At 38.9% G+C, this 26,328-nt stretch overlaps 1 protein-coding gene across 5 annotated transcripts in view; it reads right to left on the reverse strand.

Annotated features, from left to right (window-relative positions):
- Positions 1-2,302: 2,302 nt before the first annotated feature.
- SLC38A9 (solute carrier family 38 member 9) overlaps positions 2,303-26,328 on the reverse strand; it is a 51,729-nt gene continuing 27,703 nt past the window's right edge. For all 5 annotated transcript variants that reach the window (XM_039385880.1, XM_039385881.1, XM_027716357.2 and 2 more), the window contains 5 exons: positions 24,227-24,333; positions 17,555-17,668; positions 15,560-15,708; positions 5,958-6,047; positions 2,303-4,033 (listed from right to left, as the gene is read on the reverse strand). In XM_039385880.1, the coding sequence (XP_039241814.1) occupies positions 3,868-4,033; positions 5,958-6,047; positions 15,560-15,708; positions 17,555-17,668; positions 24,227-24,333 (626 nt within the window). In that variant the 3' untranslated portion in view covers positions 2,303-3,867. The remainder of the gene's footprint in view (positions 4,034-5,957; positions 6,048-15,559; positions 15,709-17,554; positions 17,669-24,226; positions 24,334-26,328) is intronic.

Below are 26,328 nucleotides of genomic sequence, written 5' to 3' on the forward strand. Positions count from 1 at the left end.
ACCTTAGGACTGGACTGCATGTCCTTGCATTTAAATTAACACTCACCGGAAGTCCAGCACCCAAAGTTAGCAGATGCCAAGTTTGAGCAATGACAGGGAACCACTCTTTCAGCCTTCGTCCTCTCAAGCTGACTCCCCATGGTAAAAAAAAATTATGTGATCATGTAAACAAAAGCCAACCCTTGTGTGAAAGCCTGGTGGAGAAGGGAGTAATCTAGAGGTCGGGCAGGCAAATCATCAACCCGACAAAGTGTTCTGTAACCAAATGCCATTATCTTCACGTATTTTTGTGTGTGGAATTCAGAAGACTGGACCTCTAAGAAAATAGGCGATGTTACATAAAATGTCCTTCCTGAGCCCCTCTGTTTGTATGATGCAACATTTGAATCTCAAATGCTTTTGCTGCACAGGTTATTTGAGCTACACGTTTTAATACATTAAATTAACAATCCAGATAGAATACGAAAAATTATTTGTAGGAATAGATGTAGCTGTGAGAGACTGGAAGAGCAAAGGAAAACTGGGAGCCAGTAAGCATAATATAGATTCTGAATATCATTAAGAGATGAAGAGAAGAATCTGGGCCATGATAACATTAAGAAACTGGAACAGATGACGCTAGGCCATTACAAAGAAGGCAATGAGGCTAGTGCAAGCATGGATATAGAGAAGGTAATTATTTCTCTTGTCATTGCAGAAGACAGACCTAAAAGCCACATCATCTGCCCTTGTCATTAAAAAATACAGCTCCTTCTGTTCATCAAAAAGCTCCCACTGAAAAACTAACCCCTTGGTATCAGTGCTGAGGTTGTGTGTAATCACACATCCACAACTTCACCACACAGGCATGTCCACAACTACTCTTGGAGCTTCCTGGGAATTCCCTTGGCTACTTATGCTTTGGCAATGTCTGAAGGTCATACTGGGTTAATGCCTTATGTATCTCGAGATCTGGATTTTAGCTCAATGGTATCAGCACAGATGATTGATTGCAGCTGCTTGAACCTCACACAACAAAAATTTCAGTTCGCATCACTGAGTTATCACATAGTAAGGAGGGCTGGACTGTCAGAGTGCAATGAGGTAGGGTTGATGCCAAACAAAGAGCCTGGTACTGTTATGAAGAAAACCTTAGATTCTTACTCAATGTCCAGAGCTGACAGTATTTCACCTGACAGCCTACTTCAGCAAAGCTCAAATGTAAAGACAGAATTCGGCATATCCAGCAGAAATTATTTTTCTTTTGTGAGAAGGTAATTAATAACATTTCACAATACACCATGGGGTCCATATATTACTTTTTTTGCTCTGCTAAATCACATGATGATGTGCTGCAACAGAGAACCTAAGGAACTGAAATTAGCTGGCCAGCACTGCAGATAAAGTGTGCGTTTGCAAAGAACCACCTTTTGTGCTTGCATGAAAAAAGACACTGCAATCTACTTCTGCTCTTTTAGGCCATTTAAGTTGCCATTAAATTTTAAAATATTACTTAACTTAGGATGCTGACATAAAACCCTTGAAAATGCCAATCTACTTGCACACTCCTAACTTGCTTCTGAAGCTAGTGAAAATCTCAACTGCATGTACTGAAATAAAAAAAAATACTTTCTCATAAGAAAGTGTACTTCTGGAGATGACAGTAGAATGAAATATTTGCTATCACTCTACTGCCTACCAGCTTAAAATTCAAATCAAGGCTTTTAAATGCTTGTATAAATAAACAATGCAGCAAGAACCTGTCTCTGTAACGCAGAGCTAAAACAGGCTTTTAGAAAGGTAATGAATAATTTCTTTCTAAATATTAACTCAATCATTGCACATTGCACAACTGGAAAAAGAGACAGATACAAGATGCAATTAGGACTCTTCACCATGAACTCTGTCTTACTTAGGATTGTTGACTACTAGATCCTAAGAATTTAATTCTGCTAAAATCAATGGGCATTTTGCTATCAGCTTCAATGGCGAGGATATAAGTCATGGAATCATATTCAGATGGAACATGGAAGGACATAATCAAATTGAATTACCTGCACTCTTCGGGGTTTGTACCTATATTAAGCACTGAATCTATAATAAATCAGAGCTTAATGTGAATAAAACAACAATGCTTGGAATCCTATATCTTTTGTCCTTTCCTTTTGCTGTTCATCTTGTAAGAGTATACACAGGGTAAAATGACCAGGATAAGGCAAATACTTCTCCCTAATACAGAGCAGATAACGAATGTATTCTCCAATTTTGATTTAAAGGCACAAAAAGTTTCACAAGAAAAAAACAATCTAAAATAATTACTGTATTCTGCAGATAGTATTCCAAATCCGTATCATCTTTTATTCCATACAAATCAAGGGATATTAATGAGTGTCCTTTACACAGTTTAAGAAGCCTAAGTCAAACAAATGGATTTACATCATTACTAAAAAAATTCACATCATTTCCCAGAGAAGCATAGTAATAATCTATCTTATGTTTTTCATTGTCTTTCTGATGAAAATATGAACTTTCACCCTGCAATGTAATTATCTTTTCCAACTCCTACTTCATAAACATTTCATCACTTCAACCTTTTTCTTCTTTTACTGACTTTGGAATTTAGCAATGCTTGGAGTCCTCTTTCAATTATTTTATATTTGTTGATTATTTTAATGCACTGAAATTCTGTACAAAGAGGAGTTTTTATTCTCTCTCCAACCACAAAAATGACATTCCACTACTGCCTGGCAACTTAATATTGCATGTTTTGGGTTAAGACACAGACTCCCAGATGGTAGGTGAGAGAAGGTGTCTGTGCAATTATGCATGTACACCCTCATAGTTCATTGACAAAAAGTTAAGAAAAACTCAAGGCCACAACAAAACCTTTTCACATTCTTCTAGATGCTTTTGGAATTATTTAAAACTTAAATTCTTTTACTTCATCCACGATTCTGAAGACTGCTGGCTTTGTCTCTCTGCTCACATCCAAAACGTCTAGAGTAATGCAGTGGAAAAGCATAGTGAGAGACCACTGGAGTAATACCCTACAAGGGAGGGAACAAGCCTGTGATGAACGCTTTGTACAACATGCATACATAAAACCACATGCAACTCCTGACAAGGCAACTTCACAGCACATAATAGCCCAGTTAACAGAGTTGAAGTGAGGTCAAGCCTGGAATACTAATTTAAATTGTCTTGTTCTAATTTTTTTTATCCTTCTGGCTTTTTTTCATTATAAGATCACAAATAACTTGTGAATTCTGAATAAAACTCTGAGACATGAATTTATTGTTTTGCTTTGTTGGAATTTCCTAGAGGAAAAATATTGCCAAAACAATTTAATAGCGTATTCAAAATTAAGAGTGCATTTTGACCCAAATGACTATAAATTAACCAAAAAAAAAAAGAAAATACAATAATTTCTTTATTTTCCAAACAAATCACGAAAATAACTTCAACAAAAGAGCATTTCAAAGAGTCACTGAACAATACTGAGAAAGCATGCTTGTTAATCAAGGTAAGGACAGTCCCCTTGGAGGAAAGAGTTCCACAGCCTGAGGCTGAAAGCTTTGTGTTTTGAGAAGTGTGCTGTAAAAAATTAAAACATTTGAGATTCATTAATTTTTGAAGTACGTTCAAAAAAACGAGAACTAGATCACTCAAATCTGAACCACTTCACTTCTCATAAAATTGTGTTTTCAGAGAAGCAAGACAGTTTTCCTGTCAAGTGCCTGAAAAATGTGTTTTGAATTTGTTTCAAAGGTGCAGCTTTTCTCAAGATCATCACATTGAGGACTGTTCTCATGCCTGACAGTGTTGCTCAAGGCTGTTGCCAAATATCACAGTACCACTTGTGACAGCCACAGGGAGAAGGGGGAGTTTTCACAATAGGAATTGTGCAATCAGATTAGCCAGTCCAAGGAGGATTATAAAGATGTGAGTGATCAATGCTGGCCACGTCAGCTGCCCAGCACGGTGCAGAGAGATCATGTAGATGAGGGATGGATACACGAATACAAAGGCCAGACCACATGTTGCTCCAGAGTATCTAAGGGACAGGGAAGTGGGGGGGAAGAAGGGAAAAAAAAGAAAGAAGGATTCTTTGCATTTATTCTTATTTTTTGTTGTCATTTCCCCCCGCCTTAAACCAATGAACAGATTCGATGAACACCATTTGCAGTCACTAAACATCAATTTCTGTTCTTGCTGTCCTTCACTTTCTTCACTAGCATTTCATTATCACCCTTTGTGCTGTCCACCTCCTGCTCACCTGCACCCACACTCTGACATGCCTCTGTCACTTCAGTTATGTCCCCTGATGCTGCCGGGGACTGACTCCCTTATCTTTGACTCAATGTTTCTACTTTCTTTTGTCAAGGTGCAACAGAAAGAGACTGCACAGTGCATCCTTTGTTACACATTCTTTACTGTCAGAACTGCAAAGCTCATTGCATCCCAGCCATCTGAGGACATGTGTTAACACATGTAAGGATAGAAATGCTCCTGAATCTGCAACTCTTACTTTAATTTATTTAATGAGCTTCTAGAAAACCATTCTCTAGACCTGAAAGGAACAACATGCCCTTCTAGTAACGATCAACCACAGCAAGGGAAACATGCAACTCTTCTTCTTCTAACCTCTCCCTTGCTTACAAAAATCTCATTATTTTCACCTGCAGCTAAGTGTGCATTATTAACTAACAATGTATTTTGTTTCAAATATTTGAACATTCCTTTTAGACAGAGGAAACATCATAATACAGTTTTGGTAATCTGAAACACAAAACCAGCAAATCCCCAAGTTAGACTGTATATAGACAATTTATATCTGCTGGAAATTCACAGTTCAAAATGTCTGGTTACTATGCACGATATGGACACAATAGCATAGGTCAGGATCAGTTTGCAAACAGAGGAACATATTGCATGATATTTATTTGTATTTAGATATTAGGAAGAAATTCTTTACTGTGAGGATGGTGAGCCACTGGAACAGGTTGCCCAGAGAGGTCCTAGACTCCCTATCCCTGGAAGTGTTCAAGGCCAGGTTGGATGGGGCTTTGAGCAACCTGGTCTAGTGGAATGTGTTCCTGCCCATGGCAGGGGGGTTCTAACTAGATGATCTTTTAGATCCCTTCCAACCTTAAGGTCCATTCTATCATTCTAAGCTTATATGATGATGATTAACTAGACCATCTCTATTACTGGAACACAAAAATTTTCACTAAAAAGAGAGGTAGAAGAAAAAAAGGAAATGGGAAAAACCCATAAAGATCAGCCACTGAGCAAAAGTAAGTTATTTTGCTACTCTGGTCAGACCCAAGCCTGTCATTCTGGTTTTATAATTGCAGATTTCTATATTTTTAAACACCTCCCTCTCCTGGTTGCTGCAGGAAAGATGCAAACCAAGAATGAATGATGATGCTTATAAATACAGTGATTTCAAATGTAGAAAAAAAAAACTTTTTAAGATTATTTCTGCTAATATTTCCCAATTATAGAAATCCTAGGTGTTCATCAACATAGTAAATTTAAGATATCATTTAGAAACACAACTTTTATGTCACTTTTCCCTTTAAAGTTACTTACTTTCTTGGAATTTTTATTGTGGACTTTCAAACCAGCTTCAAATGGTCTTAACACAAAACAAAAACTTGAGAGAAGAAACACAATAACCAACCAACTTTTCTACTAACACCATGTTCTTTTATGTGTATAGTTATAAAGTCCTCAGATAGAGCTTCAATAAAATTGGAGAATCATCCCAACTACCTCAGATACAGAGGCATCATTACAGATAGCTGCTTGTCAGAACTCTGAAAGAGCTGATTGTTTACAGAAGTCATTATTTATAACTTAAGAAGGTGTAAAACTCACGAAATATGACGATTCAATTATTACTGTTCCTTTTCAACATCAAGAGGCAAACATGCAGCAATGCCACAGGGAAGCTCCCTGCAAGCAACACTCACCTTATGATACCTCCTATATTTGGATAAAATCTTGCCATTGCTACTCCAGCTCCTACAATTGCAAGGTTCAGGGCGAGCACGTGGAAAAGGCTTCAGGAAAGTGAAGAAAGAATGTTAAAATCTATGCTGTATTTCTTACCAAATACCACCAATTATACTTCATTTTCACTAACATTTAACTGGTACGTGGATGGTGTTTCCATTTGCATGACTCACCCTATTAAATCTAATTAATTTCACAGCAAACATATCATCTACTGAATATTCAGAGTGCCAATTTTTAAATATCTACTGTTTTGACTCAAAATATTCTTAAGGACTAAGAATGCATAATTTGGCAATTCTTCTAAAAAAAGCCATACGTGGTATTCAGCACTCAAGTATTTCAGATGGATATTCAAATACCCAAGAAACAATACCATATAACTTAATTCCCACAAGAAAGCATTACCTTGTTCAGAGAATAATCAGAATTACTTAAAGTGGACTAACGGAAACCAGAAGAAAGGAAAAGATGCATAGAGTGTAAAACATTACATAGACTACTAGCAGGGAAATAACACCTTAAAACACTCTACTGCATTTTGATAGAGGACAAACCTTTAAGGAGAATGATGGATGCCATTTAGTATATAGCCTGTGTCCTATTTATGCTGGAATTTTTTGTTGAATTTGTTTTTAAAAATAATTTTCCTGTTGCTCTCCTTTCTTGTTAAGGATGAAAAAATGGAGATTTTCTGTTCTGCAAAGCAGCTTTTAATGCATCAGACAAATTCAGTGTAGTTATGCACAGAGCTGAGACTCAGGAGAGTATCACTTTTGAGAACATGAAATGTTGGCATATTTTAACATAAGGTAAGATCAGGAAATATAATTAAAACCTGTGGTATTTTGGTCACACAGCTGTTTCTATGAAAGGAAAAAAGAATTCACACGGAGGAAACATACATACAGTTACAGGTTTTGTTTATTCTTCTGGAGGATATGATTTCCTAAAATACAAAATCTGTAAGCCAGGTGTGGCGGGGAAAAAAAAAAGGTGTTTTTTCCCCCTGGAGTTAAAAATGGTAACCCCAAGGGGGTGGTGTCTCTCTTGGTGCGGACCCAATCAGCACTCCTGCAAAATTAAAACATGACACCAAACCGGAAAAGAAGGGTGACGTTGTGGTTGGAGGAGAGGTGGCCATGTTCTGAAGCCACGAGGAGAAGGGGCAGGAGCCCCACTGGGGGCTAGGCTCCCCAGCCCCGGCTGGGGGGCTACAAGAACTTGGAACAGTGTTAAACTGGGCCGAGTTCTGTAGCTGAGAGCTGGAGGAGTTTCTCCACTGTGGGCAGCAGCAGGAGATACTGAAAAGTGGCGGCAAAGCAGCAGTGAACGGAGACTGTGGTAGAAAGCCAAGAGATAAGAAGAAACAGCAGAAACAAGCATGCAGCTAAACAGAGAGACAGAGATCTCTAATGGAGAGAGAGAAAGAGAGAGAGAGAAAGAGAGAGAGAGAGAGAGAGAGAGAGAGAGGGAGGGAGAACTAAGCTCTATGGACAGAGTTTTGGGGTAAGAACTGAACCAGACCCCCCAAAACCCTTTTGAGACCCCTCCTAAGTGGAGGGGGTGGACTCCTACTGGATGGAAGTCCTAAAATGCAGCATGCAGCAGTGAGAGAGATGAGCTAAGAAGCTCAGAGATGTCCTGAAGCAGGACCAGGATGGCCAGAAGGAATGTGGGGTAAGTGGCCTGCCCCCCCCTGCTGCTGCTGCCAAGCTGGCAGCTTGAGGCAGGGCACAGGAGCTCTGACAGAACGGTTGAGGCAAAGGCTTTCAACTGAAAGCTGCCCGAGATGTTCTGACTTAGGGGTAAACCCCCTGAGGAAAGGGACCGTCACGAAGACCCCTGTGCTTCGTGATATGACGTGGTGAAGCGAGCCTTTGTCCCGGCTAATTCGCAGTCCACGAGAGAGAGAAAACTTCGCTTGGAGTCGAAGGGCCGAGAGGGGTGAAAGGAGACCCCCTTGTGTGTAATGGGAAGAGATCCAGCTACAACAATCCAGCTACAGCTGCTGCATGGAAGAAGAGAAACACTGCTGCCCTGAGAGTGGAAAGGATCTTTTCCTTCTCCCTTCTGGACTTTTATTGGAGGGGGAAGAGACCTGATCCAATCATAAATATTGCTTTATCATAGGAGATAGTTAAGATTGTGTATATAATGTATTATAATATTTATTTGTGTAGTGATTGTAATATAATTCCCTTCCCCCCATATTGAGTCTTATGTTTTGTCTGGAAAACCCCTCTCACTCTGGGGTGAGTTGTGGGAGGGGGGCTTGAACTCGGGAATTGGATTTTTGGGGGTCTCAAACCATGACACCAGGCCTATTTTTTATTTCACTGTAGAAAGTATGTTTATTATGGAGGATGTCACTAACTATTTAAAAGTGACAACTTTCATGGCTGAAAGGCTGCCTGCCAGTTTCCAAGTCAGGAAGAAAGTTTAGAGACACAGAATAGTCTCATTAAAGTTTAGAAGAATGAAGGTAATTAAACCACAAAGGAATAGTTTAAGCTATAGACTAAACTTCACTCTTAAAAACTGATTTCAAAAAGACAGAAATAATACCTTTAATTTTTTAACAGTGGTGCAAGAGGTGTACCTTGAGGAGAACTCAAGACTGCAGGGGGAATACAGCAGATGAAAGTTTAACAAAAATGTAATTGGATATAAACTTGGTAAAACCCTACAAATAAAAAATAAAATCCCAAGAATCAGACTTTTTAGGGACAGAAGGACCAAATGTGTACAGCTTCTCTAATATTACTAAGGAAAGCCAGTTAACTAAGCTGTTCACAAAAAGGTCTCTGCCATTAAAAACTACTTCCTCTCTCCTCACACGTACGGCAGCTTGCAAATCTTACTGTCAAATAGCACAAAAATTGAAGCCAAAAGTTTATGAACACAGAAAATGACAGCACTTCTTCCATTCCATTTTTACTGCGATTATTTTTTTAGCAAGAGGGACTAAAAAGAGTGTAGGCTTAGTAATTCAAAAATGTTTTGCAAATTTGTGTCAGTTTAGAGTATTTTAGCAGAAAACCTGAAAAAATTCCAAAGTATTTCATTCTGGCATGCTTTAAAACACAAGACATGATTTTGTTGTTTGAAGCTATTGCTTCTAAAAAAATTAATTCCAGATTCTTATAACCTCAAAAGTAAAGGGGGTGTGTGTGTATGTTCGGTCTGAAATGAAACATTTTTCAATTTCTTGTTCTGGGAAAAAATTATTGGGTTGCAAGGGGACAGTGTGTTTTGGCTCTATTGAAAACAAGGGTCCCAAGATGTCGGAGGCTCCAAAGCAACTCTTGTGGAGTACTGCTTTCCAGTTTTAATTGTCACAATTAAGCAGGATCCTCTAGAACAATACCAAAGCAGAAGGTCTGAAAAGGCTTTTAATCTTGGTGTTTCAATGTGAAAGACTACACTGCATTTTTTTCCCAGAACATCCTTAATCCATATTCTACCTTTTGAAACAGCCTGAGCTGTAACCATATTATTGGACAACAGGTATTTAACCTGCAAACTCTTTCTTTTACCTAGGCAGATATTCATAGCTCATCTCACCTCCAGGACAGGAAAAAGCCTCATTCTTATGGAGAGAAAGACAATACCATTTAGAAAAAAGCCCTATCCTTCTGAATAAAGTAACATCTGATATCTAGGGCTACTAGTAGCTGTATTATTTCATATAGTACTTTTCATAAGACTGTAAAGTTTCACATAGGTGTATTCCAGACAGGATAAACATTTCTCATAGCCCGTGACATTTTAACAAGTTCTAAATTGATCAGGTTTAGCCTGACACTGGCTTACGGTACAACTAATGGTCGCCACACATTGCAAAATGATGTCAGAAAAACAGCATTTTTGAGGGGCATCACCATACCACCTCTGCTTATTCTAACAGTAAGAAGAAAAGTATTTAGATGATGTTAGAGATCACAAAAGATTTGGCCCATTTTTATCTACTACCCTGCTACCATACAACTGTTTTCTAAGCAGTGTAACTTTCTTCCTCATGGTCCATGGCTGCAGAGTTGGGCATCCCATTCCAGGGCTGGACTGTCCACCTGGGCAGCCTGGTTAGGGCTGCTGCTCTGAGGCACAGGATGGGTTGTCTGAAGGAGGCTGTTAATTCACACAGGAGGCACACCCATCACAAGTCTTTCATATTCTGTCCTCAGTCTCAATATTCTGGGTTCGACAGAGGAAGGCTCTAGCTCCTTATTATAAAGGGAATCACTGCTCACCTGCAAAAATTCTGCAATCCTACAAAAATGATAGCAAAATGGAGGAAAAAAAAAAGATTTAAAAAAATTCAAGCTTTCTCCTAAATCTTTCCTTTTTTTCCGCATTGCAAGGTTAACATTTCAGGTTGACAGAGCAGAGAAACAACAATGCCTGAAGATCATTAGAGGATTTGCTCCATCAAGTTGTCTCCTGTGGAACCGGCAGCTACACTTAAGTCACTGAACAGCAGTGACCATAAATATCTAAGTAATTCTGGCATCCTCAAAGTAAGAATCATGACAAATGGTGAAACCAAACCATAGTGCAGGGGAAATTTAAAGAAAGAAACTGATTTTAAATCCCCTCAGGTCAGATGCAAGGAAATTAGCAGAAGTGCTGGACTCAGTGTGGAGTCACAAGGTGAACAGATGCAGTAAGGGAAACTGGAAAGCAAGGAAAAAGCTAATCAGGGTCATTAAAGTAAGAATTTTGAAAGGTTACTGTATCTAAAAATGCATTTTCTTCATGGAAATCTCGCTCAAGTGACATTGATCAGAAGACTATGAATCACAATCGCCAAGAAGCAAAACAGCAGCCAGGTGAAGAGCAGATAAGCAATCATACATGCAAACAGCAGAAATGTATTTCATTGCATCAGAAGACATATATCTGTGGGAGAACTGGTAGGTCTGCTGGGCTACCATGGAGTAAAGGGAGGACAATCGTTAGAAAAAGCAAAGTGATTTTTGTCCATCAGCTTATTTAACCTCTCAGGACAGGAAAGACGATAAAAAGTTTCAAAAAGTTATAAGATGGCTGTGAAAAGCATTTTATATACAGCATATAATTAATCAAGGGAATCTCTGTCACAAGTATCAGTGTAGCCAAGAGCCAGAAACAATAATAAAAAAAATTGGCTTTCTGTACATATAAGAAGATCCAGAGTCACGTAAGAAATAGCAGATAAAGTACATGCCTCTGGCTCTAAGTCAGCTGTTAAATGATGCCATTACAAACATATCTCACTTTAGAAAAGAAAGTAATTTCCAAATACACAATATTTTGGCCTTCCTTTTCACCACTAGGGAGAGTAGAGAGAATGAAAAGTTCCTTGGGTTTTGTCCCAGTACATCACTATGTTGTAATCTGTACACTAGTACATATTTTGCAAAATGAAAGAAGGAAATTAGGATGTCTTCTCTTGTTTTTAAATCTTTTGTAGTAAACAGAGAAAGGCTGAAGGCTCAGTGGCATCAAGTGCACCCTCAGTACCAAGCTGTGTGGGGCAGTAAGGGTACCCTCAGTACCAAGCTGGAGGGAAGGGATGCCATCCAGAAGGACCAATGTTGGACCAATGCAAACCTCATCAAGTTCTACAAAGCAAAGTGCAAGGTCCTACACTTGGGTCAGGGTAATCCCAGGCACACCCACAGATTGGGTGGAGAAGTGATTGAGAGCAGCCCTGTGGAGAAGGACTTGGGGATGATGGTTGATGTAAAACTCAACATGAGCTGGCAATGTGTGCTCACAGCCCAGAAATCCTGGGCTGCATCAAAAGCAGTGTGGCCAGCAGGTTGAGGGAGGTGATTCTATCCCTCTACTCTGCTCTTGTGAGACCCCACCTGGAGTGCTGCATACAGTTCTAGTGGCCACAACATAAGAAAGAGACCTAACTGTTGGAGCAAGTCCAGAGGAGGGCCACAAAGTTGATAAAGAGGACTGGAGCAACTCCTCTACGAAGACAGGTTGAGAAAGTTGGGCCTGTTCAGCCTGGAGAAGGTTGCATGGGGACCTCACAGCAACCTTCTAGTATCTGAAGAGGAAGCCAGAGAGAGGCTTTTCTTCAGGAACTATAGTGATAGGACAAGAAGTAATTGGTTCAAACTGAAAGATGAGAAATTTAGGTTAAACATACAAAAAAACTCTTTACTGTGAGGGTGGTAAGAAGAGGTTGCCCAGAGAATTTGTGGATGTTCCATCTCTGGAACTGTTTAAGGCCAAGCTGGACAGGGCTCTGAGCAACCTGGTCTAGTGAAAAGTGTCTCTGCCCATGGCAGAAAGATTGGAAAGAGATGATCTTTAAGGTCCCTTCCAATCCAAATCATTCTATGATTATATGGGATGGTGTCTGTCTGAAGACTACTGTGCGCAGCACGTCTACACATGTACTTGCTTTTAAAATAGGTAGAGACACAGGTGACTGATATTGATACATAAGGGCAAGAGAATCCTCCTTCATAGAATTGGTGCGCTTTCGCTGTATTCCTGACTGCTGGAAGACACAGGATACTCATTTCCCTTATGCTTCAGACAAGCAAGTTCCCATTGTTCAGCTGATGCTTGATGTGAAACTTGCGAGAAGAAAAAGTTATTTACTGTCTGCTTAAGCTTTTAAGTTTCAGGAGTGCGAGTTGCTTCATCACTCAAGACTATGGGTTAGTAATCACTCAAGACTATGGGTTAGTAGGATACACTATAGGTATACACAGCATAGGACTACAAAGTATCTAAAAATCATGGGACAGAAGAGATGCAAGTCAGTCTTCAGACCATAAAAGCTCCTCCGAAGATGAGTAAATAGTTTCTCATTATAATCCAGCTGTAATCCATGGCCTATCAGCAAAGAACAGGTTATGAACCAGGATTTGGTAGAATTTGCCTTGGGTTATACCAATTATCAAGACTATGAACTGCAAGACAGAAACTAATATCTTGGTGCTTCATTATAACCAGTGTCAGAAAATATTAAAGAAAAAGGAGTAAAACCCAAAGAATGAAATGGATCTGACCAATACAATCACTACTAGGAAATAAAAACTATCTGGCAGCCCTGTAAACCTGTGTGTGATAAAGCTATGAGCTTTAAAATGCATCCCTCCAGCCTTCCAAGTACTCCTGCTAATACCTTCATGGCTATCTGTTAACTCCATCCATAGCAGCAGGTACCCACATCTGCAAAAAACTGCTGATATGAAGAAGCCTGACTTTTAAAATCAGTGAGCCTCCATGTGGAGCAACTCACAGCTTAAAAATGAAGATAGGAAAATTTATAATGGAGACTTGGAACAAATGGACCAAAAGCAGGAGGTGTTTTTGTGAAGATTTTGTTGTTGTTTGGACAATTATAGCCAGAAGGCAAATTTATAACCTTATTTCAGCTGCAAAGAAAACAACATAGGAAAGATGCACCTATGGAAAGATGTGATTTAGCACACTGAATCACAGGGTTAAAGGAGGCTTTAAAAGAGCCTCAGCTCTTTTCCTCCTGCTTCATCCTTTTAGTTCACTACTAACACCAAAATCTTCTTTAGACACATGACCCAGAATATTCTCTTCCACCTAAGAGCTACAGCACGAGTCTCACAGTTAGTCTTCTTACTGCCCAAGAGCTGTTAGCCTCAATTACTGAGGATTTCAACAAAAGAAGACAAGTTTATCAAACTACTAGTAGAGTGCTCATTTTCCTACACAAAAGCCATGGAACTTAATATTTCCAGGTAGGTTCTTCAGAGTGGATCAACAAGTTACCCAGTAAGACATCAGTTTATGTCACTAAAAGCTACATCTTTGTATTTGCAAAATGTTTCCCCACAGAAGCAGCTCTAGGAAAAAACAAAAATACTGAAGTTTTTCCTAGAGACGTGATAAAGATACAGTGCCACTAAAGGACCTTCATCAGCTTATGACTGAGAACCAGTCATGAAGACATATTTCACAACCAGGTACTTAACCTTTATTATCCTCCTATGTCCTGTGCTTGCTACCAGCAAACAGGACATGTCCTGTGTTTGCTACCAGCCCTCATTGCATAGAAAAAAACTAGGGCTGACCTTGGCCGTTGTAAATGCACAGAAGCCAGAGCCTGAAGGTTATTTGAGTGATTTTTGTGCTATATTTAAGACACCTGGAATACTAGAGAGGGAGACACAGCCAGCCAGAATATGCTACCTTATCACTATAGGTCAGAGCAATTTATGTGGCTTCCTAGAAACTACTTTTGACTTCTCAAAAGCTCTAAATGCCTCCCTAAAAGGAGTCTTAAAAAAAAAATTAAATTAAAAAATGAGTGAAGCTACCCACAAGATATCCTGGAGACAAGAACCAAGGAAGTATTTGTATCACCACATTCATCATACCATAAAGGCTTAAAAAAGCAAGCTGGAATTAACCTGAGAAGAGACAGGAATTAAGCTGTAGGTTCTAGAAGAAGGTATGAGGGAAATGAAAACAATTCTGGTCAGGGAGTAACTGGAGGGAGGAGATAGGAAGATGCACATGCACATAATATAAAGGACATGACTATTTCTCAGTGGTTGTGAAATCCATGTTTAGCACTTAAATAAATGGCCTTGTTTCCAACAGTAACTTGTAGTAGTTCCTAAAAATCTCCGCAACATTGAACTGCATACAATTTAGCATCAAAAAAAGCAGGCACTTATTTCACTGCCTAATTTTAGGCATTCAATTTCTAGAACTTCTGATACCTATTTTAGGACTCAGAAGAAACGCAAAACTTGGAACAACATCTTTGCAGACTTGTATGCTACTGCTGATGCCACAGAGGAAATACACATTCCTTCCTGAGAACCCTTTTTTTTCTTTCCCCCATCAACAGTAATTCACAACATAAAATAAGAAACTTGGAGATAAATGCCAACTTCTCAGCTGTGACAAATTCAGACAATACTCCAAATATAAATGTCCCAGGCTTTATTTAAAAAACAAACTAAAATTGAAACCTGGATCAGCTCTTCCCTGGAGTTCAGAGACTGTACAAATGCAGGGGTGTGGCTCACCTCTGAAATTAGCATGTAAAAAGCTATTTTTATAAGCATAGCAGCAGCCCAGATAGCACAACTAACAACTCTCTTAGCTATTAGCTCTGTTTAAAAACAGATGGATGATTACTAATCATGCACAATCAAAACACAGATGCCATGCAGAAAGGTTAATATCCGGAGTGTATGTCCTTCACAGCTTAAAGACTACTAGATTAAATGCTTCTGGACTAACCAATTTTTTTTCCTGCACAATTTCTGTTTTGCCATATAAATGCATAACACAAAAGGACTGTGTTGACAAAATTCCTCTGTTTATTGACAAAATGAAGAGCTACTCCACTACTCCCCTTTGCCAAGCTGTAGGAGTTTGCAGGCACGTTTATTTTGCATGCCTATTCACCCTGACTCGACAAACAGTGGGAAACTAGGTTATGAAATGTTTCTAATGTACAACAGAATTCTCCAAAAGCCTAGCCAAATTTCTGACAACAGAAAGTCAGTTAAGCAAAGTGTGCCAAGCTCTTGTCAAGGAACAGAATTCTTACCTTGGGTAAGCATTTCCAAAAAACTGTCTTAACAGCTGAACTCGTGCCAGATAGCCCAACAGTGGGTATACAGTCATCATCTGGAACAGCAGGAATATTCTTGCAACAAATGACATGATGTCATCACTGGGAAAGTTATCTAGAAAATTCTGGACATATAAATAGTGTTACACTTATTAATGGTGGCTTGATTGCATGTACCTGCTTATTTTAATACCTACGTGTCAGAAAGAATGGGATAAAATCCAAGCAACTACAATTGCTAAATGAACTCCATAACATGAAATACCTTCTCCCTCTTTTATGACTGGTTTGCCACCAAATATCAATGGATTTTTGAATATTACTATGCTGGTGTCAGCGTTAATATTAGTATTACATAAGGAATTATTTTCTAATCTTCTGAACATCCTCAAATATTCCAGGCTGTGGAAGGGCCAGCTGACCTTGTAGGCAGATAGATTCATATGCTTTTATTACTTGTCGTATCATACATAGTTATTAAAAACAGTTATTTAATAAGCAAAACTGCACCACATACAAATGAGGAAGGGATCATATACTACAAGCAGGAACAGCTGAAAAAGTATTATAAGACTTAAGTATCATAGAAATACACAAACGGCTTCATAAACTACAGAAAATAAATGGGAAGAAAATAATTTGTCGTCTAATGGTGAACTTCATTCTGTGAAGCTAGTTCAGATGGTTCAAAAAATCATGTCATGGTTTAACAGTGGTTCTAACTGATCTACAGTCAGAGGAAGCCTTTGACTTATTGCTAGATATTATGCAAGAGACATGGAACACTTGGCATAAAATGGATCCCCAACTGGTAACTTCTCTCTCTGAATCAATTTAGGGTGTGGAAATCAGGCTTGCCTATAAGCAGATAAGAATTTAATAGCCTTCATAGGGTGTTTCATGTGGTGCTGTTATCTGAAGAACTCTGATGGCAAGGCTCACCATAGTATTAGATTCCAAAGCTACTCAAGCTTGCATTCACATTTTATTTCTTCCAGAGTCCCAGTGAGTGGGATTGGTCACTGCACACACAACTAAACATAAACTTTTCAGGATTAATGAAGCTAAAAAAAATTGAAGTCTCAACTGTTCACTTTTTCATTTTGGTCCTTTCTTCATCACTTTCACAGAGTATTTATAAAATGTTTGTTTTTTCAGAAATATTGGCAACCATACACAAATATAAATGAGATAACACAAGCATTACTCATCTGCTTGTGGTAGTGCCTACGAGGTGTTAGCCACCTGACCACAGTCGAGGGCAGATGTGTGTGCCAGGGTTAGGTCATGAAGCAAGAAGCAGTAGCTGTTCTTTCTTATTATATATTTATTAAAAAGTTAAGGACAAACACGGTATTCTGGAGTGCATTGGGAAGAGCATTGCCAGCAGGTCAAGGGAGCTGATCCTTCCCCTCTACTCAGCCCCAGTGAAGCCATATTTGGAGTGCTGTGCCCATTTCTGGGCTCCTCAGTACAAGAGAGATATGGAGCTCCTGGAGCAGGTCCTGTGGAGGGCAATGAAGATGATGAAGGGACTGGAGCTCCTCTTATGAGAAAAGGCTGAGGGAGAGTTGGGTCTATTCTCATTGGACCTTATATATATATATATATATATATATATGTATTTGAACAGAGGGTGTCAAGAGGATGGAAGCAGGCTCTTCCCAGTGGTGCCAAGCAATAGGACAAGAGGCAATGGGAAGAAACTGATGCACAGGAAGTTCCATTTGAACATGAGGAAGAATTTCTTTGCTGTGCAGGTAACCGTACACTGCAACAGGTTGCCCAGAGAGATTGTGGAGTCTCCCTCACTGGAGATATTCAGGAACCATCTGGATGCAATTCTGTGCCATGTGCTTCAGGATAACCCTGCTTAAGCAGGTAGGTGGGACCAGATGACCCACTGTGGTCCTTTCCAACCTGACCCATTCTGTAATTCTGTGAAATAGATACAGCAGTAAAATATCTCACCTGTTCAATACATTCTTTGGATAACGGTGGAGAAGGAAAGGATGCAAAAATAATCACTCCAACATACAGATATGTTAGTCCCACCAGGAAGTATGCAATAGAGAGATCTCTCACCTGAGGAAAAACAAGATTTTCTTTTGGCAAGCACTGACACACAAAACCATAAGAAATAAAAAATTCATGAGACTATGTCTATTGCCTTTATTACTGTTACTTTTATATATATTACTTTTTTATATTTATTACTATTACTTAAACATTTTTACTTTCTACTGCTTGAATGGGGACTTCAGATCTGGTCCCAGTCAGATCAGAAAGCTGCAAGGAGATATCCCAAAGTGAAGCTCAACAAGTATTATTTATCTCTTAAAATACAGAAAAGGTACCATGAAAGAGATATGCCAATAGATGTAGCATGTTATTTCTGGATGCACAAACATACGCTAGTTATTAAAACAAACAAGAAATGCCCTCTACTTTCTTACATTCACCTATTCCTGCTAAGAGCCCTGGGACACAGACACACTCGTCTAAGATAGAAAGCCCAGCAATGCCATAAATCACATTTCTTATCACAAATAACATCTTGCAATCAAAGGCATCAGCTACCCAACTGCTGATATAATGTAAGAGACATTTTTTAAGAAGGTGCTTTGGAACCTAAGAGGATGGTACACTGTCTCCAAATCAGAAACTAATACATCTGGCTTCTGAATGAATGGCATAATAACGGAAGACATAGCTAGTACACCATTACATAAAAAAATACAAACAGAACACACATAAAAAAGAACAGTACAGGTAGTCACATATATGTCATATATATGTATATATATAGGTAGTCATATACATGTCCTTTACCTTTACTTTATAATGACATTTCCATTTAAAATTACCTATCCTATATCCTACCTACCTATACTTTATTACTAAACAGCTTTAAATGTTCCAGAGAAATGCACTAAATTACAATAAAAAGTTTACAGGAGTCAGTGCCGAAACTAGGGTCATATATCCATATTTAAATATATTACATATACTTAAGCATAGATTTAAACTTAAACTTCAATGTACAGTTCTGAAAATTTTGGCTATATTTATAAAATATCTAATATACACAAATATTTTCGACCACACAAAAAGAACTAAAAAATTAGCAGCAAAGCTACTCAAGTACTTCACAAAACTTCAGAATCCACATATACATCAGAATGACCTCACAGTAATGTACTTGGTGGGTTACTCTTCTACACGAATTCCTGCTCTTGGAAATTACGAAGACCATTTGTTTCTAGTTATTAACTAACTATATTCTGTATAGGCTTATGTTTTATTACAAAACACTCATCACCTTACAGCAAAGCATTTGTTCAGCTGCTGCTAATAATCAGCTTCTGAAAGGATTACTAGTAATGTTTCAACATGTGACCCTATTTTCCTAAGACTGAGAAGCAAGTCTTACTAGCTAGGCACAGGACCAAATTATTAGGATTATACTGTTTCCAGCCCAGGATGATAATTATGATAATCCAGTCAGCTCACTGAGTATGAGCAAAGTTTGCTCACATTTGTGCATCGAAATGTTTCCCTTGGTGCTTCTTCACACTATCTCGTTGACTAAAGAAGCATATTTTATACTGCTCTGGGCCTTCCAAGGCCAAGGCAGTTCCTGAGGAAAGTATAAAACGCTAGATTACAAATCTTAAGAAAAGTTCAGACAGAAGCCAGTTTTAGTGAGGGAACTGGACTTTCCTGCTCATTTTGCCAGTGCTTTTGTGGTAGAAGATTGTTGCCTGATGAGAAATATTATTTGCCTTTTAAAAGCACATGGGAAAAAGGCATCAACGTGCTATGAATGTGTGCCCTGGGGTAGCCTTCAAGCCCCCAGCAGCTGCACCACGTTTCCAGCTGCAACCTCTTTCTCCTGCCGACCAGTTAAATGAATACAGAAGATGCTTCCCCGGTCTTCACTCTCCTCATACTGGTCACTGAGTAACGACTATCAACTCCCATCAGAAGCTGAGCAATAACATTTTCTTTAAATTATTTGTAGAATTTCTCCTCAGTGACGTGAGAAGTTGTACAGGTTTTTATACAACAACTACATCTTCAAAAGCACCTGCGCCCACTCTAAAAACTGATTTTATAAATACTAAATCTGAGCATACAGATTTCTCACAGTTATTTATCAGCAGCTTCCATTAACTGCACACGTCAGAGACTAATCACGGTTTTGCAGAAAGATATGGACTCTCATTTCTTGAAGACAGGACTTGGACAATTGTTCAAAATGCACTCAAGACCTTAATGCAAATCATCTGCCAAAACCAGCTTTAAATTTGGTATTCTAGATGTATTACTCATGCATAAAAACGGCACAGTAACTCAGTTTTTATTTGTACTGTGCCTACATATAAGTTCTAGAACCAACTGTACAACTATTTTTGCTGTGACAAGTACATGCAGTTGTGAGGGCAAGAAATCCAAAATAAAATTCTTAATGCTTTCTTTAGCTTTCACATAAATAAAAGTAGATAGCTGGTGCATTATTACCTCCAATTATACTAACCAGTTCATGGTTTTAGAGTTCTTAAGGGTGTATGCTTTAATCTGTACTGAAACTAAGTGCTAATTTTGATAATGTATTTTTTATAGCATGTAACACAATAGACACAAATATAAACACAAAGAGTACCCAGATTTTGGTTTTCATAAGCTACAAAAAAAGAAATATAGACTACTCAAAAACCTGAACTTATTTTTTCTCAAACATTCATCAGTTCCCTTGCAAACATATGCTTCTGTATATGAGATGGTTATCTTTATACAAGAATGTCTGTGTATATAACAGGAACATCTTTTGATTAATGTTCATTACTCCTCAAGAGACCTGGGTTCACTCCCTAATGACCTTGAAAATAAAGTTGAGACAGCACAATTCTAGATAAAACCAAAGGACACATAGGGAGAGATAAAAGGATTGATTTTAAGTGAGAGCATTAATTGCATTTTTCTATTTAAAATTCGATACTTGAGCCATTTATATTCAGAATGGACATCACTGTGGTGAAAGCTGCCCGGGCATGAGAATACTGCAATCCTCACAGCCAGAATTTAAGAATCAAATGTAGAAAAAAACAATGGTTGGAAGAAGGAAGTATTGGGGGAATGAGATCGGAAGGGAAAAATCAAAGGTAATGTAGGACAGAGTCCATAAGGATCACAGCCTGACAACTGTCAAGCCCTTATCAAGTGCACCTGAAGTAACAGGCAGATTTTGAAGTGGAACTTGGAGAACATATATTAGCTGCAGTTACTGCTGACCAGGAGCTTTTGTGGTCAAATGCACAGAGCAAAAAAAGTGCCACTGGAAGAACTGAAAACTGGGTGACCAAGGCTGGCAGCAGCAATAGAACAAAGGAAGAAATCAACCTCCTAAAAAAAGCATGAGCCTGATAAATCAGGTGGAGCTGAAAATAAACAAACTCTGAAAGTACAAAACATTGTATCCCCCCAACACCCACAGGTGATGGCCAGGCCTGTGGTACAGGATTGGACACAGCCCAGTGAAGGCTCTGTGGCTCTACAGGTATTTCCTCTGTGATGCTGCAAAGAACAGGCAACTTCCAGGCCTTGTTTTGCCCGTTGTATCCCACAGAGAAAACAGTTCACTCAGTACCTAGTGAAAGCTAGTTTGGGGAGTTGCTTCTTGGATGAAGAAGCCTGTATCAGTGCTTAGTAATTATTACCACATTCGAATTACCTTTTGATCATCCCATTTCAGACTGGTCGCTTCTCAAGAGAGACGCTGTTTCTGTAATATCACAACAGGACTTTGATCCATATCATAAAAACAGACTTTGCCTGTTCAAGCATCAAGGGCAAGTGACAACATTTAAATGGGTGACAAAAAAGTACTTCATCAGGACAGATAATGCTGTGCATAATTTTGACCGGAAAGAAAAATCAATGGTAGATCGCCATAAATGGAAGCTCACTCTGTTTACAAGCAATAAACAGTGTTTCGATACAGAAAATAACAACCATTTACGGCTCCACGCCTTCTGCAGTTACTATCTGGACAAAAAACATCTCCTGGTTCCCAGCCTTTCTCCCAGCTATATTCACAAACAACTCTTAGGAGACAGCACTACCATGTTCATGCCTGTAGATCATGCTCTGGGCTTGTGCAGCATCTGTACAGTTGCTCAAGAGAAACAGATCCCAGACGTGAATCAGAAGAAAACTTAACAAACAAAACCCCCAACTAAACCCCTTTCTGTGGCTGGGTTAGATTTCTATGCAATCAGCTTTCAAACCAGTTGACTGAGCACTGTACAAACACTTACACTGATAAATACATGGAGGTAGCAGGAGGAGATGCGAACGAGAAGCCCAGCTTGAAACTGCAGACTAAGAAACCTGCTCACAGGGCTTCTCCAGGATGTCCTGCTGACACTTGGCTTACTCCAACGCACTGCTCTTCTCACACCCACACCACTGTACCACAATAGCAGCCAGAGGAATCCTCCTCCATGAGCATTTTAGCTTTGGGCTGTGATACATGCCTGTGACCAGAATGGAAGCAGCTATTGTTTTGAATTTCTAACTCCATAAAAGGAATGTTATTGTTTCTCTTACTTTTTTCCACCTCCCCAGAGAGTTGTTCTATGACCACTAGTTTCAGTAAGTTCTCTTCAAAACTAAAATGGTGTTTTTCTAGCTTGCCAAGTTCTGTGCCTTTTCACAGAACTCTGAAGAAAATGACATGTTAACAGGTCAATCCATAAAACAGTAGAGTTTTTATTCACAGAGTTATATCGGTATCTCACCATGAAATACCAACAGAATAAAGCAGCTTGGTGTCATAAATAGATAGAAAAAAACCCCCTGATTTATGACAGAGGCTGAGAGTCCTATACATATGTAAATCTCCTACTTAATCCAGCAGCTAGTGACATAATCACAAAACAGCTCTTCAAGAGCATAGATGCTTCATTAACATTTGCAAAGCACTTCTGAGACCTAGGTGAAAGGCTCCTGTACACCCACAAACAGGGAAAGAAATCTCCAGCCAAATAAAACTCTTACAAGAACTTTGATTTCCCATTAAAAACCTTTGCTGCCATACTTCAAGGTGTCCTTTCCGTGTAATTTGAACTTTCTTCTGGAATGCAAGAATATTGTCAAGGGCTTGGGATCCATGACTTGGAAATTCAATTTAAGCTCCAGGGAGGGCATTGGAAAACCTGATTCAAATGCAGGAAGGCAGCAGTTTCTTCCTCCTTAACACAGAAAAAGCAAGCTGGAGAAGACTCCAGGTGCTGCTCTTTGCAGCTGATTGTTTGCTCTAATGTAAATAAGGGGGAAAAATCCACAGGAAAATCCTAAAGAGGGCAACGAGGGCATTAGGCCTCCTCTGCATACAGAGCTGATTGTTGGAAATCAAGCCTTTAGAATTTGAAAGCCACAGCTAAAGAGAAATCTTGCCCTTTCTCACATCAAAAGATTTTCTTCAGGAAATTCAGAAAAAGCTTACTTAAGCTTTCTTTCTCCAGAGCTCCACTAACTCCCTCTTTAGTTGTTAAACTACTTTCAGAGAAGTCCATAAACCTCAAGCAGCTTTCCTGGAGGAGAATTCACGACTTTCACAGAAATGGTAATTTGCAAGCTGGTCTTAGTTCACAAGTACAAAAAAGTGACTATGCAGATTACTAAAGCAAAAGGTCATCTCAGTACATTGGCACAAAATCTGCATTTCACCTTTAACTAATCAAACCAGATATATTTTATCTGATGTGTTGTGTAGGCAACTGGCTCCCGGTAGCCCTGCTTGAGTAGTGTGATATCCAGAGGTCCCTTCCAACCTAAAGCATTCTGGGATTCTATGACTTTGTACCAGCTATTATTTTAAATTCTTTGTACATTATTGTAGCTACTTTTACAGCTAAGATTTTAATGAAGCTGGACAAGAACCCTGTAAAGTAGGGAGGAAAAAATTAAATAATCAAAACAGTTACAGTAAAAGTGTACTTTCAGACTCTAACTGCATATCATGTTTACTCTATTTTGTATTTTATAGTGGGAAGATAATAAGAAAGATCACAGTTTCAGCTGGATGTGCTGGATGAGCATTGCATAACCTTATCAAGGGAAAAGGTCCAGTCCAAAGACTACATATCACAGAGGTTCCCAAACCAGGCTTCAACTTTGACAATTTCCTAAATTGTGTTGGGTTTCTCTGTGGACTTTGACTTGAAAAGCTACTATCTAGACCTTAAAACTATTGTTTAGGATTCTGCTAAAATCAGTCCTGTGCCCAACACTCTCCAGCATTTTTCATTCTTCAGTTGGTCAGTTTTTCTTGAGTCTTTCAACACTGTCAAATCTTTTGCCTCTTGTGTGCAATTTGGCCATTTAATACAAGCTTGACCACAAGTAAGTTTGGGATGTTCCTCAAGGACTTCATTTGAATAAATTTGTAATGCATTCTGTTATTCCCTGGTAGCCAAGAAAAGAATGTATAACCTTTTTCTGATCAAATCACAACGAGTTACATTTTCTGAAGCTATTACAGTCCCTGGATTGATTTCCAGAGAGTCAGATAGGAAAAAAATTACTGTTGCCTGGAAATCTAGATACAAATCAGCACAGTCTTGTGAAATTACTTACATTGTTTTCTTGATTCCTGTTATTCTGAAGAAGTGTGATGACACAATTGTGGATGAAGAAGGCAAGTGTTAGAACCCCTGTGAGCTGAGGGAACAGAATTCTAAACTCTAAAAGAGGGGGAAAAAAGTGATAATAAGTTACTTCTTTGAAACAAACAATACCAAAATGCAGAGGACATACACTGCTGTGGAGCATACTGGTAGAAACATGAACCTCCACTTTGAAATGGGACACTCCATCTTATCTCGGACTATAGCCAATGCAAATATTTAATCAGGAAGTACAAAATGCATGAAGACAGTGATTCCTATATAACACACTCTTCAGCAAGGCTTTTCCAATAGACACCAACCATCAATGATTATTAGGTTAATTTAGGATTTACACATACAAGCTTTTCTGCTTCTCAACAGTTTAACTGGAAAGGATTTTTAAGACTGGAATTGAGTGTAGGGATGCTGTGTACCTATTGGTTCCTGAACAGGGAGACAGGGGTAAGGAATCATTTGTCCTGTGTCTTTAGTTGTTAAGAAGTCACTTATGCTATCAGAGGAAAAATTATATCTGTAGATGTTTAAGAGGTTCTGCTTATAAACCAGGGCATAAAGAAAGGCAGAGAAACTTCTTGTCTTACCATGCTTCACAGCATATATTACAAAAAATTTTTTTTGTCTGTGGGAATAGCTTTGCTCTGTTTCTTTTAATACTCAAAGGATCATGTTCACAAGATGGTGATTCTGGAAGTGCTGCAAATGGTCTAGGACTTCACCAATGCGTAACATCATTGAAGCACACCAGTTGGTATTACATAAGAATATATACACTCTTCAGAGTATTAACAGCAGTTACAGATCCCTGAGATAGCTCACCTTCTTGAAAGTATCCAGCAGTATAGCAGAACACTTACCAGAGGTTTGCACACCCTAACAGATCAAACCACAGAGAGCTCCATGCAAACATATTTAAACGAGATTTCTGTAAAGTGCTATGAAGTAAACACACCCCAGGCAACTAATGGAGGGCTCATCCAAGCTGAAAGAATATGCTTTCCCTAGGGCTGGATTCACTGTATCTTCACTACCCAACTAGCATGACACGCTACTGATAGAACTAATTGCAAGTGACTTTTTGGGTTGTTTTCCATCCACTACTTTAATCGCAATAATAAAAAGCAAACGGACAGATTCAGAAGCTCTTTCAGCACCGCATTTCCCCATCAGTACACCTACCAGTAGTATCTGGATTTGTATGCATTAGCTATATGCTTTGTTTATCTCCTAGCGGTACTAGACACATTGCCAAAATAGTCAAACTACTGGGTGCTGCACTTCTCAGCAGACCTGTGTGTCATGCTGTAACTCATTTTACACTAGTACTGCTTAATAGATCTTGGATGTGAACTTCAAGAGGCTTAAAACCTGATTTCTTTCTTAGACTGGTTTCTGGTTTATGTGGCTTTGCTAGTGAACCACAGTCTGGGCATATTTTCTCCTGCACTCTCAGGAAGAGTCCAAAGATATAAGGCCATGTGAGCATTTGAAGACTGTCTACTGGGGCAGTTCAGGTTAAAACCATGATTCCATGCTCACAATGGAGCAAGACTAAACATTGCAGTCTATCTACTGTGCAACACATGATCAAATATCATTTCTACTTACCAACAGCACTAAGAATAATGCCATACAAAAAAAATCAAGTCATTAACCAGGTGCTAATCATGCGGTGCTTTGAAAACCAAATTTTTACACTGGAGACAAAAGCATCTTGTTAAAAATAAATGCAGTGATGGGAGGAAGATAGCATAAACAGCACTGTTTCCGAACCATGTACATCTATCTTTAAGTTTGTACTTATGCTGCAGTAGACAAGAGGATTCTCAAGTAATTATGGAGATAATCCAGTTCATCCTCAAACCACCTGTTTCGTTCTTGTACACAGTCATACTCACAAAAGCTGCCTAGCTTTGAAGACTCAGATAGAAAGGACAATAATTTTTTTCCCCTGGTGATGTGACCAAGCTAAAGAAACTGTTTTACATAGCCTTTCACTTGTTTTTTGGCATTCAGGTGTTGAATAGAGTTCTGAATTCCTGGCTGAGATGA

This window comes from Pipra filicauda, unplaced genomic scaffold, assembly GCF_003945595.2.
Source record: "Pipra filicauda isolate LSUMZ 115617 unplaced genomic scaffold, ASM394559v2 scaffold447_size767260_pilon, whole genome shotgun sequence".
Taxonomy (NCBI): Eukaryota; Metazoa; Chordata; class Aves; order Passeriformes; family Pipridae; genus Pipra; species Pipra filicauda.